At 37.8% G+C, this 19,321-nt stretch overlaps 1 protein-coding gene across 4 annotated transcripts in view; it reads left to right on the top strand.

The window, feature by feature from the left end:
- The first annotated feature begins 2,846 nt into the window (after positions 1 to 2,846).
- KIF5B (kinesin family member 5B) overlaps positions 2,847 to 19,321 on the top strand; it is a 38,839-nt gene continuing 22,364 nt past the window's right edge. For 2 of the 4 annotated variants that reach the window (XM_045820078.1, XM_045820077.1), the window contains exons 1-10: positions 2,857 to 3,420; positions 12,308 to 12,395; positions 14,252 to 14,325; positions 15,281 to 15,385; positions 15,913 to 15,961; positions 16,445 to 16,500; positions 16,593 to 16,680; positions 16,839 to 16,963; positions 18,500 to 18,604; positions 18,905 to 19,050. In XM_045820078.1, the coding sequence (XP_045676034.1) occupies positions 3,295 to 3,420; positions 12,308 to 12,395; positions 14,252 to 14,325; positions 15,281 to 15,385; positions 15,913 to 15,961; positions 16,445 to 16,500; positions 16,593 to 16,680; positions 16,839 to 16,963; positions 18,500 to 18,604; positions 18,905 to 19,050 (962 nt within the window). In that variant the 5' untranslated portion in view covers positions 2,857 to 3,294. Of the gene's footprint in view, positions 3,421 to 12,307; positions 12,396 to 14,251; positions 14,326 to 15,280; positions 15,386 to 15,912; positions 15,962 to 16,444; positions 16,501 to 16,592; positions 16,681 to 16,838; positions 16,964 to 18,499; positions 18,605 to 18,904; positions 19,051 to 19,321 lie in introns of all 4 variants that reach the window. The other 2 variants (XM_045820076.1, XM_045820075.1) reach the window with 2 other exon arrangements.

The raw sequence follows: 19,321 nt of genomic DNA, 5'->3' as shown, positions 1-19,321 counted from the left end.
TTGAAAGATTTGTGTATCATGGAGCTTCCCATTAAGCAACTAGAAGGGGGATCTGAGGAGCTGTACAAAATGGAAGGATTTTTTAGGAAGAACAGTGGGGAAAGGGAACTACTATCAAAAGAAAAGAAAGGATTATTCTTAAACCAATACATCTTTTCTTTGGGGGAAGAAGGGAGGGTTTTCATGGTGTAGATTGTCTGCTTCTTCCTATGAGGGTTGGAGAAGGCCTATGTGACATTACCTTACTTGTCCTTGACCAGAAAATTTCATACTGTTTGATTAAGATTATGTTTCTGGAAGAGGTTGAAACTACAATTAAATTAGGTATTAAACCTAGGTTTGGTATCCAGGGTTTTTAGCACCAATGATGCCATTTTTGGCCTCTGTTATTGAGCAAGGGGTCACTGACCTACATGCATAGAAGCTGATACTGTAGCACAGGCTTTTAAGAAAAGGAAAAAAAGCTTTATTGTGAGATTAACCAGGACACAAAAGGAAGAGCTCAATTCTATCTCCTCATCAAGAGTTTAGAACAAGATTTAAGGGGTTGAAGGCAACAGGCTGTTTTGCAGAAATGCTGGCAAGGCAAATTTCAATTGAATAACTTCGGAACTTAGCCATATACGGTAAGATATGGTAAGGGACTTCAGCATTGGAACTTCCTGGACAAAGGGCCCTTCGTTTCTGAAATGAGTCCTTTAGCTCTGTGTGTATGTTTGGACGAGGGTGGGGAAGGGTGGGGGGGGATGGAAGGTGGAGTCCAAACTTTGGTTCCCAGTGTTATTGGAGGTCAAAATTCTCTCCCCTACTTATGCTTGGCTGCATGGCTTGCAGTTTTGTTCTGTTGTGTCTGAAAAACAATTCAGTATCTTGTTAGGAATAGAATAGGGCCATTTTGAGCTGGTTCTGCAGTTACACCTGTGGTTTTGTTTTGTTTTTTTTCTTTAACACTATCAAAACGCAGCTTCACTTAAATTTTACCTGAATTCCACACTTCCCTCAAAGCCCTGTAACAACTCCATCTTTTCCTTTTTGAACCCTGAGGGCTAAGAAGGGATCCTCGTGGCTAACTTGACATAAACAAACAAACAAACGAACAAACAAACAATCAAACAAACAAGCAAGCAAGCAAGCAAGCAAGCAAGCAGGGCCTAGCAGCCATTTCTGTACAGGGATCCCTTCACACAAAATACACTCTGCAGAGAAGCCTCTTCACTAGGATGCCTGCCTCTGCACTGAACTGCCTGCCTGCACTGTGTTTCTGCCATCAAAGCCAGCCCTAAGAAAGGAGTTCCTGGAGTACTATTTCAACCACTAGGATTGAGCCTTTTCCCATCTAATTGAAGTTGCATAGCTCTGACCAATCAGAGCAGCTCTATTCTGACCAATCAGGGACCAGGGTTGGAGACTTCTGTCTATATAAGCTAGGTCCCTTGTGGCTGTGGAAGTGTACTTTGTGGGGGAATAGGGTCCAGGGATGGACACCAAAGACCGGAGCAAGAAGGTAGAATAGGGTAGAGTAGAGTAGAGTGGAGTAGACCATCTCAGAGGAAAACATCCTAGCTGGACGAGGCCTGACCCTGGGCCATTTGGCCTGCACTATAGCACTGGGGCCAAAGTAGGTTTATAGTTTTATATGAAAGTTTATTCTTTGTTATTACATATTAATTACTATATTATTTCCCACATGAACAACTGTAAACCTACTTTTCCCCCACCGTGTATCGAACTATTCCATAGCACTGCTGTTTTTATAGCCATATTATATTACTGTTGAGCTGTAAGCACTAACTAAAGTTTCCTTCACCTCACCCCAAACTGGGGTCTCCTGTTGGCATTGAATTGGCACCAAGGACCATGGACCATCAGTTGACACTTTTGTTAGGGGAGATGCCCCACAGATCCCCTGGTGGGATCTTCCCCTCATTGGAGTAGATCAATCAACCTGTTGAACAATGGATTTGTTTTTGGAGGTATGAGGATTGGGCAAGGGCAGAGGGCATGGAAGTTTTTCATAGTCCAGTCCACATTACAAACCAAAACTGGGAACCAGAGGAAGGGTTCCTAAATTATCTTTGCAGTTCTCCTACTACAGCACTTCAAATACACTTTCATGAGTAAACCTATTATGGTATTCTTCCACAAATAGGAGGCAAAAAACAACTATGGAGTGGTTTTCCTTAGAAATTTAAGCCACAAATTTTTCCAAGACCTTTGAAACCCACGAGAATGACATTCCTCCGGTTTTGAGACTGATGAGTTCCATTCGTTTATTCCTGGAGAAGAGGGACCTCCCACTAAGGCCTTCTCCCACCTCACCCTATTTTTCCACATTTCTTCAGCAACCTTCATTCCTTAGAAGAAATTCCCTTTTTTCTTTTTCCCTGTCTCCCCAACCCACTCTCTCAGGAAACAGCAACCGCTTAACCACAGAACATATTCCTTCCTTGATTCAAATCTTCCCTTTTCTGGCAAAGAGCTCTAAAAAGGAGAATAGGGATCAATTTTACCTCCAGACTAAATAGAAAGCAAACATACCTTATCGGAATACAGTATTATATTTAAACAAACGACAACATAGTTTTGAAAAATTCCATTGTTCTCTAAAGAAAGCTGTTTTTTTTTTTTGCTTTAGCTGTGCGGAATTCTGCGGCCAGGAGTGAGATCAGCGGCCGAGACGCCAAACTGCGTCGAGTGAGCAGTCACATTCAGTAAAACTTGAATCTGCGACCACCGAACTAAAAACAGGACGAAGGGGCAGTGGCTTGGCCTGGCGCGAGCACGGATTGGTCGCCGGGGGAGCGCGGATATGGACGCCTGCGCAGTGCTCCGACGTACCGCCCATCCCACCCCCTGGTCGACAGTTTGTGGCCTTAGGAGTGGCCGGGAGGTCGCCGGCAAGTCGGCAAGAAAGCAAGCAGGTAGTGTGGTGGGGAGACAGTGGGCATCATCTGCTTTCTCCGAGGAGGAAGGGGCGGGCCACTTTCCCGATCTCCAGAATCTCCCCAGACCCCGCAGTCTGCGCAGGCCAGCGAGAGGGAAACCGAGGGACCTCAGCTGCTCCACTCCGAGCCGCCGCCATGGCTGCCATGATGGAGCGGAAGTGAGCCTCAATGCGACAGCTGCCGGCACTTTGAGTCTCAGTTTCCCGGCCGCCCCCGCCAGAGAAAACTCGACCCTGCGGACTGCTGATTATCTTGCCCTTGCGACCCTAGATTCTCCCCTCGGGCCTGCTTCTTCCAAGACTGAGCAGCGGGGAGTGGCTCCGGGCCTCCAGCCCCGGCAGCAAGGAAGATGGCGGACCCGGCGGAGTGCAACATTAAAGTGATGTGTCGCTTCAGACCTCTTAATGAGTCTGAAGTGAACCGCGGCGATAAATACATCGCCAAATTTCAGGGAGAAGACACGGTTGTGATCGCGGTGAGTTACCCCCGCACCTACCCCCTGTCCCTCTGCTTCAGGCCTGGCTGGCCTGGAGTCCAGAGAAGTGTCGGGGCGCAGAATGTAGAGGGAGCAGTGGTGTTCCCGACCTTCTCTGGTGGAGATTGCGGAGTCAGATAACCGAGGATAGGGAGACTGCGAAACTCCACGGGTGCTCCTGGATCGCCACCACCCGGGTCTCCAGTGCCGGGAGACGGGAGGCACCGAGTCTCAGTCTGGGACACTCTTCAACCTGGGACGCTGGAGGAACTGTCCGGGGAGCGAGTTTAGTGTGTTTGTATGTATGCAGTTAGTGTTGCTGACGGCCGTTGGGGTTTTGGACTACTCCCAATTTACCATTCGTTAAAAATCTAAGATTAAAATTCAGCTAAGAACGTTGAGTTGTGAGACCAGTCTTACTGTATTTTTTAAAAAGATTTTATTTGTTTATTTTTGGAGAGCCGGGAAACGGAAGGAGAAAGAGGGATAGAAACATTAATGTGTGGTTGCCTCTTGCGCGACCCCTACTGGGGGCCTGGCCCGCAACATAGGCATGTGTCCTGACTGGAAATGAACCAGCAACCCTTTGATTCACGGGCCGCGCTCAATTCACTGAGCTACTTCAGCCAGGGCAGCCCTACTGTATCTTAAATGGTCAAGACTTAGTTTTATAGAACCATAACTACATGAGGAACCATATTTTCCCCGCGGGAGGAGGAAAAAGTACCAAAAAACTACAGATATACCTGTAGTTCAAATGTCTATCCGCCCACCTTTTGTTAATTGAAAAAGACTAAGAACTATATAAAAAGAAGTACTAGGTTGTCCTTTAAAATTGGAGTGATCAATTTTGTTTAAAATTATAGCGGATATGTTCCCACTTGGGTCAAACAAGTTCCCAGAAACACCCATAATCTCACTCTTACTGGGTTTTAGCAGGTACCAGTCTAGGTAAGAGTGTTAATTTTTTGTGTGTGAATATCAGAGTATTACAAAAGGAAGATTTTGAAAAAAAAAATTGACCTGTAAACTAGATTTCATGTTAGTATTAGATTCCTACTTCTGTAATTAATGTTGAGGGTATTTAGCTTTAATAAAGTTGATTTTTATGATTCTAAGGATGGTGAGATACTGTTCCTTTGTAGTATAAAACATAACATAATCAGAGTTGGCTGAATCATTGTCAGGGAGACCAGATGTAATGGGGTTTTTTTTGTTGTGTTCTGGATTTTTTTGAGGTTTGATCTCTGGTATTAAGTTTCAGATAATATTGGGAGTAAAAGGGAGAAAACTGTACTGGAACAATGATTAAAATAAAATAAAAAAAAAAAAGTTTCAGATAACACTCCCAGTTCAAGGAGATTAAAACGTATAGTAAGATACTGCATACAAGCCCTGGCTGGCGTAGCTCAGTGGATTGAGCGCGGGCTGTGAACCAAAGCATGGCAGGTTCGATTCCCAGACAGGGCACATGCCTGGGTTGCAGGCCATGACCCCCAGCAACTGCACATGGATGTTTCCCTCTCTCCCTCTCCCTCTCCCTCTCCCTCTCTCTTTCTCCCTCCCTTAGTAAAGCTTTGTTAACAAGTCCACAAGAAAAACTCTTATAACTAATGACATCATAGTGAGGTCAAGAAGTAGCCATCCTTTTTTTTTTTTTTTTAAGAATGATATATTTTACATGGAATCAGGAGGCTTGCAAGGCAAACACGAGGCTCCTGTTTCTCATAGAGTTTTTGTGATTACTCAGCCTCAACAATGTTTGACACATCAAAACTGTTTTCCCTTTCAACTTGTATTAAAAATGTCTTCTCCAGACTTTTTTGTGTCATTACACAAATCTGTAAATATTACCAAGATTTATTTGGGGGGATGTTAGAATTTAGGATTCACAAAATGTATTAAGATTATGTTAGATGGCAACCCTCTGATGCAGCTCAAAAATGACAAAAGTTTGAGGAAAGAGTTAAAAAGCAAACAAACAAGTAATTACCACAGGAAGCACACATTTATACTGGGTTTTTTCTTTTGGATAGTTATAAGTTTCCTATATGTTTACTTAGTAATGTAAATAAGCTTAAATGATAATAGAAATAATGGATAGATGATTGAGCTGTGTGAATCAGTGATGACTAGTTCTGTTGGTCTTTAGGTAAACTGGAGAGCATTTTAGTCTGGTTTTTAAGAAACGTGTGAGCAGAAATACATTACAACTGAGTGACAAAGCCTTTAGAAATGTAAGGGTAATAGGTTTAGTTTATTATTTTCAGGAACTAGTCTTTTGCATATAGTAATGTCATTAATTAGTCTGAGGTCTCTGAGTTTTTTTAATGAATGTTTTTATTTTTTTAAAGCTTGTTTGGGAATTTCTAAGGGCTGCTGGGGGATGTAAATTGGGAAGTCTCTAGATAAAACCTCTTGGTTTGTTTTGTTTTATTGAATCTGGAACCTGTTTCAAAATAAAGAATTTCAAAAGAAATTGCTGTAATGAAGAATAAACATGATTTTAAATGTTTGTTTATAGTCTTTTAGTTAAATAAAAATTTAGAGAATAAGTATATTGGTTTATGTGACCAAATTGGGAGTATAATCAGTGCTAATGTAGAAAATAATTTTTAAGAATTCTGATTTTCATCTAAATTTGGTTTCCAATATTTTGGTCAGATTTTTTCCTTTTACTCATGCAATCAGCTATTTTTAATGTCATGTGACCACATGACAAACAGATCTTGTAATCTTACTGTATTTTCTGTTTGGCCATTTTTCATAGTTTTGTGTGTTATTTAAGAGCTTGGCGAAGTGCTATAAATATCACATATTGAATGAAATAAGCTTATTTTATGAAAACCTGTAAATGACACAAGCAGAATCTATTTGCTTTAAATAAGAGAATTTGATATCCACCAAAAAAGGGAGGACAAGGTAAACTTATGTACTCCACATGAGCCTGCTGAAAACAGAAAAAAAAAATCCATAGGAAAACTTATTTCTGTAGTTATGCATCATAAAAGTGGAACATTCACATTTGCATTAATTATCTTTACTAATCTTTGTTACTTATATAGTATACTGTAGAGGCTGCCAGAACCAAAAAAGGTCCATTGTATGTAATTCATCGAAGGTGGAGAATGAACCTAATTATCTTGCCCAGTTCCTTGCCTTCTGCTGGCGCAACAGATTTCCCTTTCTAAGTGAATGATGATTTGGTGTTTGATCCTGTTTACCTTAACAGTGAAAATTATTAGCCATTGTTACATACCTTTACAATTATGGAATGTTTAGTCCATAATCAGTGGCTAACTAAGGAAAATCTAATATCCTGTAATTCCTTGTGATTACTATTAAGAATTCTAGAGAGAGCGATTTCACTGCCAGAGAGGTCTCCTTTGTAACCCAGTTTGGTGTTCAGCCTGGTCTGTGCAGACAGACATGAATCACTTAAGAAATCTAAGGTATGGTTGCAGTTCAAATAAACATTCCTATTTGGTTTTGTCCTGTCAAAGCCAAAATGTATGTCAGTGAATCTTGTGACTTGGAATGTCTTTGAAGGATCACATAGAGTGCATAATATACATTTCAAGGCCAAGAACCAGGCTTTCCCATGTAGATGTCCAAAAAAAAGAGAGAGAGAGAGAGAGAGAAATACTGAGGTTTCCTTTGTTTAGTTTATTTAAAAGATTATTAGTTTAGAGGTGTGCCTTAATTATAGACCATTAGAAATAGTTTTTATGTTTCATGAGTTTTGTTTTTCATCCCAGGAAGTCAAGGTCAGTTAGTAAGAGATTATACATTAGAGATCTTATGACTAGATCTCTAATAAAAAATTTGCCTTAATAAAATTATAATTTAGTTTTGGAATTAAAATGAGGCTATTTTATCAACTTAACTCTAAGCACTTAACTTTTTATTTAACAATGATACAACTTCTAAATAAATCACTCTGTCCCAGCTTGATTATTTTTATGTTTGCATGTTTATAGTTGTACTTTAATTAGGTTGTAGAAGTAGTATGCATATTTACTATGTGGTGCTGCTAGAGTAATGGCTGCATAATGTACTTTTGAGGCAGGGATTATTATTATTAGGTATCTTTAGCGTATCTCTTTCTAAATGGAATAAAAGCACAGATTTATTGGTGTAAAAATGGAGATAAGAACTTAAAAGTTAAGTTCTCTGATTGTTCTCTTATCTCTGTTCTTTCTGTTAAATGTTTATTTTAATAATATTTTATTATTTGACTTATTTTGGAGGGATACAGTTGTCTTCATACTTCCGTTTTCTGTTGATTAACTTGTTTCTTGTAAGCAAAATTAGAAATAATCATTGTTTAAATTTTGCTTTCATGCAGTTTTTTAACATACCTGTTACTAAATATATATTTAGCTAGTTGAAATCTATTCTTAACTCTATCAGGTTGTGAGTTAAGGCTGGAGACTGTCTCCATTTCAACTCAGTTAACATTGATCAGTTATATTTATTAGATCCTAGTATAAAGCTTTTTACCTGAGTGTTGAACTCTATTATTATCCTCTGTTACTCTTTGAATACAAAAGCCTGTACCAATTAAATCTCATTTCTAAAATTGTGACCTATTATATCTAATACCTTATAGATACTAAATAAATGTTTGCTGGATAAGTGAGGAGGAAGAGTTACTTTCTTTTTGCATGGAAAAAATAGCATGGTTTCTCTCTGAATGGTGATTATTACTTTTTATAATTTACTGGGGTGATAATAATATATAGGTTTCAGGCATACAATTCTACAGTACATCATCTGTATATTGTATTGGTTGTTTTACCATCTCAAGTGAAATCTCCTTCCATCACCAATTATCCCCCTTTTACCCTTTCTACCTACCCTCATTCCCCCTGCTCTCTGGTAATCACCATACTGTTGTCTGTATACACCAGTCTTTTTTATTTTCTTTGCTTAATTCCTTCATGCTTCTTACCCTAACTCTGATAGCTGTCACCATGTCTTCTGTATCCACAAGTCTGTCTCCAATTTCTTTATTTTGTTCATTAGACTTTACTTATGGGGGAAATCATATGGTACTTGTCTTTTTCTGACTGGCTTATTTAACATAATACTCGCCAAGATCCATTCATGCTGTCGCAAAAGGTAAGGTTTTCTTCATTTTTATGGCTGAGTAGTATTGCATTGTGTAAATAAATGTACCACAGCTTTTCATCCACTCAGCTTGGCTATTAGTGGTGGTACATATATACTTTCAAATTAGTGTTTTGAGTTTCTTTGGATATATTCCCAGAAGTGGAATTGCTGGGTCATAAGGCAGTTCCAGCTTTAATTTTCTGAGGTACCTCCATACTGCTTTTCACAGTGGCTGCACCAGTCTGCATTCCCACCCAACAGTACGCAAGGGTTCTCTTTTCTCTACATCCTTGCCAACATTTGTTGTTTGTTGATTTATTGATGATGGCCATTCTGGCAGGGGTAAGGTGATATCTCATTGTGGTTTTCATTTGTATTTCTGTGATGACTAGTGACTTTGAGCATCTCTTCATGTGTCTACTGGAGAAGTGTCTATGCAGGTCCTTTATTAGTTTCTTATTTGGATTGTGTGTGTGTGCGTGCGTGTGTATTTTATACCTTCCTTACAAATTCTGGATATTAAGCCATTATCAGATGTATCTGTGAATATGTTCTCCCATTTGGTAGGCGGGTTTGTTGCTGGTTTACTTTGCCATGCAAAAATTATACATCAAGGTGAGAGACAAACATCAATTGCTTGCTTCACCTGTGTGCCTTGACCAGGGCCAAAATCACAACCCAGGCACATACCCTTACCTGGAACTGAACCAGTGACCCTCTGCTTTGTGGGACAACACCCAACTGACTGAGCCCCACTGGTCAGGGCTGTACCCTATGTCTTTTGATTGGAACATCTAAGCCATTTGCATTTAAAGTGACTGTTGGAATGTATGTACTTCTTGTCTTGCTGCTTTTAAGATTGTCTTCATCTTTAACCTTTGCTGTTTTAATTAGGATGTGTATTGGTGTGGACCTCTTGGTTTCATTTTGTTTGGGGTTCCTGTGCTTCCTGGATTTGAGTGTCTTGATTTTTTTCCCCACTGTGTTAGGGAAGCTTTTGGTCATTGTATCTTCAGATAGTTTTTCAATCCCTTGCTCTCTGTCCTCTCCTGGTACCCTTGTTTTTGTGGATATTAATATGCTTGCTCTGTGTTGTCCCAGATGTCCCTTAAACTGGCAGGCACTAGGGACCACCAGTTTTGTAGAAGTGGGTGGGGAGTGGGATGGGGCGCAAGAGGTGGAGCTCAGGTGAGCTTCTTTCCTGGCCTAGTTCCTAACAGGCTATAGACCAGTACCCATCGTTAGGGGTTGGGAACCCTGGCCTTAAACTACCCTCATTCTTTTTCATTCTTTTTTCCTTTTTGCTGCTCTGATTGAACATTTTGTTTCTACCTTGTCTTGATGTCAGATACTGTGTTCTTCATTTCTGACTTTTTTTTATGGTTTCTGTATCCTTTTTTATGCTGTTGAGCATCCTTAAAACCATAACTTTGAAACATGTATCTGATAAACTGTTAACTTTGTTTCATTTAACTCTTGTTCTAGAGAGTTCTCTTTTGTTTGGGGCCTGTTTCTTTGTATCCCCATTCAGCTGCTTCTCTGTGGTGTTTCTGTGTTTTAGATATGCTGTGACTCCTATTCTTTCTGGGGTGACCAATGTCAGATGCTTTTATGACTGGCCTCCAGCAACCTGTTTGGAGCTACAAGCAATCCACCATTTGTGGCTGCCTCTACTTGAGCTTTGATGCTTGCAGGAAAGACCAAGCTGCAAATGAAGGCCAGCTTTATTTAGCACCTAGCCTGGGGGCAGGTCCGCAAAAGTTTCAAGGCACCCCAAGATCTGCCTCTACCTGTTAGTTGCCTGGTACACTCATTTGCTGAAAGAGCCTCTGGTGTAGTTGGGAGAATGGTGCTAGATAATCTCCCATGAGGAGGTGGTGCCAGTCAGGCCTCTGGAAGGTGGTGGGTGTGGTCCCCTCATCAGAGCCATGCAGACCCTGTCTGTCTTGGATTTTGCCCTCAGCAGGGTGGGGCCTGGAGGTTGGCTGCTGGAAGCTGGGAGAATGGGAGGGTGGTTCTGCTGGATATCCCTTGTGGGTGAAGCACCAGTCAGGTTCACAGGGTAGTGGGGGGCATGAACCAGACAACTCATTCACTGACACCCCCAGAGTCTGCCTAGACCTCTACACCTTGGCCAAGGCAGCTGATGCCTCTGTGGGGCAATTACATTTGCCTAGGCTGATGTCACACGGAGGGGATTGCTCCACCCAAGAAAGATGGCATTTGCGGTATGAAAGAATGACTCAGCATAGGGATCCTGGCAGCTGTCCTGCCAGCTCCCTCCCCAGAGCCATAAACCTCAGACTCCCCTCAGGCGATTCTAGTCTGCTTGGCTGTGAATGAAATCTTGTGTGTGGACTTTTTATGTGCCTGTGTCTCCAGCAGACTCCTATCTCTCCCTGGCAGACAGAAGAAACACTGCTTCTTTACATAGTAAAATGTTATGTGGGTACCTCTTCCCAGATCTAGTGCTCTGGACTAGGGAGCCCAGCCTGGGGTTTAGACCCCACAATTTTCAGGGGACACTGCCTGCATCTAAGACATTCCTCCAGAACCTAAGCCATTGCCCGTGGGAGCGGTGCCAGCCCATTTCATGCCTCCACTGTTCCAGTCTCTATATAGCTTCTATAAATCCTTGGCTACAAGATTCCTCCTCAGCTATTCTTCAGTTAGCTATTCTGGATGATTGTTTTATAATTTGTCTGTAATTCTAGTTTGGTCCTGGGAGGGGATAAGTATAGCCTCTACCTACTGTGTTGCCATCTTGAGAAAAAACATAGTGATTGCTATTTTGAATGTTGTACTTACGTTTGTTTCCAGAATTGTTAATCATGAATACATCTTATAATCAGTAAAACAATAGATTTGCTCTCTTTTTTGCCACATCTGTAGGTTTACATGTTAATGTGACAGTGGCATTTTAATAAAAGGACACTTTTATATATGCCTTAGCCAAAGAATAATTAGACATTGACATGTCTACTTTCAGTTTACACCAGAGTTGATCCTCTTAGTATATCCATCAGGAATGCTTTCAGCTGCATAGGGAAAACAAGCAACAACTAGTGGTTTGAATAAATAAGAGGTTATTTTTCTTATAAAAATTCTGGATATAGGCTCTTCACTGCTACTGTTTATTGACTCTGTTATCCTTTGTCTTCCTTAGTTATTGACTTTTCATCATCATTTTTGTCATGTTTTCAGGATAGATTTTACAACTCCATTTAGTCCAGAAAGGAGAAAGGGCAGCCTCAGCTGAAATGGTCCTTTATATCAGGAAAACAAAACCCTTCTCTAAGACCTCCCAGCAGACCATCACTTACTTCATAATATCCAAAACTGGGTCATGTGGCCAGTAGTTGCAAGGAGACTAGACTAACAGGGGGTTGGCTTTCCAGCCTATCTAGTGGAAGGTGGCAAAGGCAAGGGTGATTAGGAATGACTTTGTGTAGCCTTTAGGAATGTCTGCTTCATTCTTACTATTATCCTAAGCTTTGAGGAGGAAGATTGTGCATTCAAAAATAAGGTTTTGTTTTTGTGTGTTCTTTCTTCCTCCCTTCCCCCTTCCCCTTCCCTTCCCTCTTTTGCTAAGACCTAAGGAGTAGGGGATCCCTAGCATTCCATATGTCCGGGACTTTTTCTGGAGTCATGATTATGTTGTATTTTAGCTATCCTATTGTGAAGGTAATATATACAGTGATGTCTTTGAAGGAGATTAGAAATCCATCCACCCTTAATTTGCATTGTTGAAAGCTTTGTTTCTGTTTTTCAGACCAAGCCTTATGCTTTTGATCGGGTTTTCCAATCCAACACGTCTCAAGAGCAAGTTTATAATGACTGTGCAAAGAAGATTGTTAAAGGTAAATATATTTAAATTGCTAATTCGTCCCAGCAATAAGTAAAATTTTCTTTGTGATCTTTCCCATTTATCCAGCGTACTTTTTTTCATTTTAATGAAAAAAATAAACATAATTAAAGAAAACAGTACATAATTAAAGCAAACAGTAAAGTAATTAGAAGTTAAATCACTATAGAAAGCAAAGTCAGAAATAGGTACTAAATTAGTTAAAAAAGTGATTGTTTTCCTATTTGATATAAAATTCATTACTTTGGGTGATGCATGGCATATTTAGAAATCACCTACTCAGTCACTGCCATATCCCCTGCACCCAAAGAAGAGCCTAGGTCATAGCAGGTGCTCAGTAAGTGTTTGAATGTTGAGTATTTCCTAATCTCTGTAATCATATAAAATTCTTAAAGTTGTGCTTGATGTCCCAAATATCAATGTGCTACAATACCCCCTTTCCTAGGAGTCCTTGTATTATATAGTTTCACATAACACAAATGTACTATAATATCATATAGATACAGGCTACTGATGCACTCTTGGGAAAGTCCCTTATTCATTCACCTACAAATATTAACTACCTATTGTAGTTGATGTATAATTTGATCATATCATGAATGGACCTTGTATAGATCTAAAAAATTTTGGAACTTATGGTTACATTTTATGTGATCGATTAAAAGATCTTAGGCAGAGGGTGTGACATTGCCATGCCGAGAAAGACTGTATATGAAGGAAATGAATTGAAGGGTCTAGTGCTTCTCCCCCTCCACCCCCAGATGATTTCTTCTTCAGAGTTTCTGACATACTGCAATTCCATCTATTTTAAATATGATTGTTGGGCTTATTTTGCTTTCCTTCTTAAAACTGAAATGATTTTTACAGAAAGTTCTAAATGTTTGAGGCCTATTAAGTTTTTATCAGGGAAATAAGTACTGGTGTCTTCTTTTTCTCACTAATAAATATTTCTGTAAGAAATCTATTACCTAGTTAGTTGTGCCCAATATTGGGATAGTTTTTCCCCAAGTTAACTACCAATCAGTAGCCCTATTTTTAAAGCTAATTCGTATCTGTATGTAAATTGGTGGGACATTTCTTTTCTTTTAGGTCATGTAAAACTTTAGAACATAGATGTAATGACATTTGAGATGTACACTGGCATAACTGATAATTATAAGCAACAGAATTTAACATTTGTTTCATTTTTTTTTTTAATTTTATCTTAGTCATTGTTCAAGTACAGTTTTCTGCCTTTTTTTTTTCCCATTGCAGCCCACCCACCCATCCCTCCCCCCCGCCTCTCATTTCCACCCCCCTAGTTTTGTCCATGTGTCCTTTATATTTGTTCCTGTACACCCGTCCTATTCTCCCCTGAAATTCCCTCTTCTCTCCCCTCCAGTCACTGTCAGCCTGTCCTCTATTTCAGTGTCTTTGACTATATTTTGTTTGTTTCTATGTTTTGTTGTTTAGGTTCCTGTTAAAGGTGAGATCATATGGTATTGGTCTAACATTTGTTTCTTGTTGAGCACAGAAAGTAATCTGGGCTGGATAGTAATTGCTTAGATGGATCATCAGATAATCACTAAGAAAATTACTATTACATATATTACTTACTTTCTTAAATGTCTTCATAAATCTTTCATGTACTAAATTTTGACTCTGATAGACTCTTTCATATTAGTGTAAGGACAATCTGAATCTGTCTCACCATTCTTGCTATAAAAAATTTATTATGGTTACATATGGATAAGGAAAAGGGTTCTGTGTGTATGAATTTTTTTAGAGTGTTTTCTAACATTCTTAATTTCTTAAGAATCTTGATTAAGGGAAAGAATCCCCTCAAGTATAAAATATCCTGCTTTCTTACAGATGTACTTGAGGGATACAATGGAACAATATTTGCATATGGACAGACATCCTCTGGGAAGACACACACAATGGAGGTAAAATTTTGTAATCTGAACTTGAATGTAGTTTGCAGTACAGACAGTACATTCAATCATTTGTGGAATTATTTTACCATGTTTAAACATCTTTATTTACTCTGTTTTCATGTGAATAATACACAAGGAACTTCATTGTCAGAATCTAATCAGTTCTTGAGTTTGAATAGTGAAATTATATATTTTAAATCATATCTAGTTTTATCAATTAGCATAACCACAAAGTGTGAACATTTTAGAATTAAACAGGAATTTTCTATTGCCTTACAATGGGAAAAATTTTAATATGTGTTTTCAGTTCTATTAAGATCAATTAATTTCTCACTCCTGTCTTTGGTCCCTCCCTACTCCCTTAAACTGCCATTCTTCTCTGGTAAGAATTAATAATAGATGTAGACCTGTTTGCATTTGCTTCTAGAAAACTTCTGCCACTGCTACCAAGCTTCTGCTTTTATCATATAGCTGAGCTTTCTATGTGAAGTAAGTGACAGCTTATTTAAATCTGTTAACTTATTTTCATAAAGTCTGAGAACAAGGATATTCCTAGCATTTGCATGAATTTGACTTGAAGTAGAAAGGAATAATGCAGATTTGTATGGAAAAAAGCTAAAACCTTCTTCTAGAATATGTTCACTTACAAACATGGATAATCTAAATCTAATGACTAAATAAAAGGCCAAGATAAGTTGGTAACTCATGTGGTTGTGTAGTACTTATATGTAACTTACCAAAGTTTTTTTTATATATATATTTATATACAATACTTACATGTAACTTCCCAAAATGTGTAATAGTTGAATTGGGTTTTTCAGATACTTTTTAAAGCCATTTTCACCAAAAGTGGCAACAATTCCAATTCCTATTCTCTACTGACTGTAAATTATACATTGAAAGTTTTGAATTTTAATTCATACTTTACAATTGATTTAAAAGTCTGGTTTTATTTTCTGTTTAGGGAAAACTTCATGATCCAGAAGGCATGGGAATTATTCCAAGAATAGTACAAGATATTTTTAATTATATTTATTCTATGGATGAAAATTTGGAATTCCATATTAAGGTAAAATCCTTGGGGAAACATTATATTTGACTTTATACTTAGAATAATTCTGTTACAAGTATAATCAATGCTAATTTCTTTTTAAACACATTTTTAAATATTTTAAGAATTATTTTATGGACTGATATAGTTAAAGATCATTAGAGTTAGTAAACTTGGATTCTTCATCTGCCATTAGATGACCTGAAACAAGTTAGCCAAGTCTCTTTTGCCTGTTCTGCCTTCTTTGTAAAATAAAGCTGTTTATTTTACTTATGGAACTTAAGGTTCTTACTACTCTCACTTTGTTGAATTCATTTTAGATAAAAATACGTGATGGAAATTGGCTTTTAGTTATATAAGCAGTTTGGTGAATTTAGGTCTGTTGGTTAGAATGTGAACTAGGGCTGAGTTGTTAATAACTCTGTTTCCCTAGTCTAGATGGTATCTGGCACTCAGACCCCAATAACTATTCAATAAGTAAGTAAATGAATAACTTTATATTTGTATTTGGTCGATCTTTTTTCCTTTATTTCTTTGCCTTTTAGGTTTCATATTTTGAAATTTACTTGGATAAGATAAGGGACCTATTAGATGGTAAGTTAGATTCTTGCCTTTTGACCTAGGAAACAGACATTAAAATTTTTTCTTTTAAAGTTATTGTTGAATGCATTTTGACACATGGAATAACTTATTTAAAGCAGATATTAATCAATGTTTTATAAGTACTGATTAGAACATTGAACTGTTGTTAGAGAACCTGAGTCCTGAATTCTGGTCTTCTATCAGCTGTCAATTAGATAAACTGTTTTGGGACAAACCATTGAACCACACTGGCTTAATGTTTTTATTTCCAAAATGTGGGTGGTAGAGGTTGGACTGGATCTAAAATTCTATATTGCTACATTGGTTTTTATGTAAATCTACTATTTCTACAGGTCTTATTTTAATAGTGATGTTTTCATATTTTTAAAGTTTACCTATTGCCATCAGGCTGCTTTGGGAAGGAAACAGTTGAATTTCACAGCCAGTGTTAGAGTTTAGGGAAGTGGTGCTAACATTATTTTTTTTTCTTTTCAGTTTCAAAGACCAACCTTTCAGTTCATGAAGATAAAAACCGAGTCCCCTATGTAAAGGTACTAATTAAATAATATAGAGTGATTATTTCAAAAAGCCCTGAAATAAAAATTGTAAGGATATTGACATACTAAACAAAATTATTTTACAGGGATGCACAGAGCGTTTTGTATGTAGTCCAGATGAAGTTATGGATACCATAGATGAAGGAAAATCCAACAGACATGTAGCAGTTACAAGTAAGTTGAATACTTATTAACACTAGTTAAGGTACAAAATTGCCTTAAATCATCTTTATCAAGGTGATTGTGAGGTTTTTATGTTAAATAATGCCTTAGAAATTATTAGTAAAGAAAAGCCATGTTTGTTTATAGTTGTTTGTGTAATTTCATTGCAGATATGAATGAACATAGCTCTAGGAGTCACAGTATATTTCTTATTAATGTAAAACAAGAGAACACGCAAACGGAGCAAAAGCTGAGTGGAAAACTTTATCTGGTTGATTTAGCTGGTAGTGAAAAGGTAAAATTTTTACATATATCTAAAGCATTTTTTGAGAGTTGCAAGCATTGGTATCAATGCTTTATGATTATATAAACTCAGTAATCAGTTCAGATCTCTGTTATTTGGACCATAGTCCAGTTCAACCAATAGGTGTTACCTTTGACTTACGAGAGATGTTTTTATTGAGAATGTTTTCAGCTTATGTCATTACAGATTCTGTAGATATCCTTCTCATTTTTGGCATCTTTTTATGCATATTGGCAAAGGGCTCCCTATGAAAACTGGTAACTATCCATTAGTCCTTTATGCTCTGGTTATATTTATTTATTTCCTTTCAATGATTATTTCACTATTACAGTCCTATATAGTCTGACTCTAGTTTCTGTCAAAATAAATTGAAATGTTGTAATATTGACCTCTGTGACCATTTTTGTTGTTCTACTAGTTTGTTTCTTCTGATTTAGAATAACATACTTCCTTCTACTCAAAGGTCTTATGTACAGCCTTTAAAACCTGTCTCTGTTTTGCAGATTGTGAGATGCCAGTTTTCCACGAACACTGCAACATATTCATTAATATCTATATTTCATATTTTTTTAAAGAAGCAAGTTTGCTTATGTATTTTTAGTTTCTGTTTTCTAATGGTTCCATAAACTTTATGCTCTAGCAAATTTTTTATTTATTTATTTTATTTATTTTTTGTTATTTCTTTTATTTATTCATTCATTCAATTTTTTTTATTTATTTATTTATTTATTTTTTAAGATTTTATGTATTTGTTTTTAAAGAGGGGAGGGGAGGGAGAAAGAGAGGGAGAGAAATATCAATATTCGGTTGCCTCTCATGTGCACCCTACTGGGGACTTGGCCCACAACCCAGGCGTGTGCTCTAGACTAGGAATTGAACCAGCAACCCTTTGGTTCATAGGCTGGCACTCAGTCCTCTGAGCCACACCAGCCTGGGCATGCTTTAGCAAATTTTGAGAGGTTCTTCTTTTCTAATTTAGCAAAAGGGACTCAAAAATTAGTAAACTATATCCCTGGCTGGTGTGGCTCAGTGGACTGAGTGGCAGCCTGAGGACTAAAGAGTTGCTAATTCACTTCACAGTCAGGGCATGTACCTGGGTTGCAGGCCAGGTCCCCAGTTGGTGGGGGTATGCGAGAGGCAACCAGTTGGTGTAGCTCTCATGTATTGATGTTTCTCTCCATTTTTTTCCCTCCCTTCCCCTTTCTCAAAAAATAGATCTTTTAAAAAATTAGTAAATTATGGCTGTGTGTGTGTGTGTAAATGAATTGGTTACATTGAAGAGCACAAACTAAAAATAAAATTTGGCGTTTCCTTAATGACATTCTTGTGCAGGTGGTTACTGACTCAAGTCCTCGAAGTAGTTATACTTGAGAAATAGTGGTACCTGAGGGTAAACACTTGGCAAATAATGTCATGAAGCTTTTAATTTTCTTTCTTTTTTATTGGTTATTGGTGACTTCTGGATTTTTTGGATAATTCAAATATAATCATCTTAAACTTAAAATTTTTGTGAAATCTTGTATATAGGTTAGTAAGACAGGAGCTGAAGGTGCTGTGCTGGATGAAGCCAAGAACATCAACAAGTCACTTTCTGCTCTTGGAAATGTTATTTCTGCTTTGGCTGAGGGTAGTGTAAGTATACATGCCTTCTATTTCCCTGTCTTATCCTATGGGGAATTACTTAAATGTGTGCGTATGTGCATGGATGTGTGAGTGAGAGGTTCACTGTGTTTGAATCAATATATGTGAATCTGTTGTCTCTTAGAAATGTATTTTTAGTATTAGTATGTATATCCTAGTTCCCATCTTAATATTAAACTAAATAACTGAATCACTTTGTAATTTTTTAAAATAGCATATTTATGTAATAGATTTTATTATGTAGAAGAAGCCCATTGGTTTTCTGTGTTTCTGTTTTCTTTCTTTTTATAGACCTATGTTCCATATCGAGATAGTAAAATGACAAGAATCCTTCAAGATTCATTAGGTGGGAACTGTAGAACCACTATTGTAATTTGCTGTTCTCCATCATCATACAATGAATCAGAAACAAAATCTACACTTCTTTTTGGCCAAAGGTTTGTTGTTAATAAAATACAAAGTTTGAACATAGATTGGCCTTTTGCTTATTAAATCTAGGAAAATATCAGGTAGACAGTATTCAAATCAGTTCATATTGTTAGTGTGCTACACACAACTTTTAAATTTAGACAATACAAGTAAGTCAGTATTTTTAGATTGCTTGGATTTGAATTAAGTTTTAGTAAACATTAAAGTCAAATGTTAACTTAGTCAAATTTATGTGAGAAGCTTTAACTCAGCAGTAAGGTAATAAGCATTTGAATCAGG

The sequence above is a fragment of the Phyllostomus hastatus genome, unplaced genomic scaffold (genome assembly GCF_019186645.2).
Source record: "Phyllostomus hastatus isolate PE091 unplaced genomic scaffold, TTU_PhHast_1.1 phas_scaffold_39, whole genome shotgun sequence".
In the NCBI taxonomy this organism is placed as follows: Eukaryota; Metazoa; Chordata; class Mammalia; order Chiroptera; family Phyllostomidae; genus Phyllostomus; species Phyllostomus hastatus.
The sequence above is the reverse complement of the archived record's forward strand: the minus strand, read 5'-3'. Positions and strand labels throughout refer to the sequence as shown.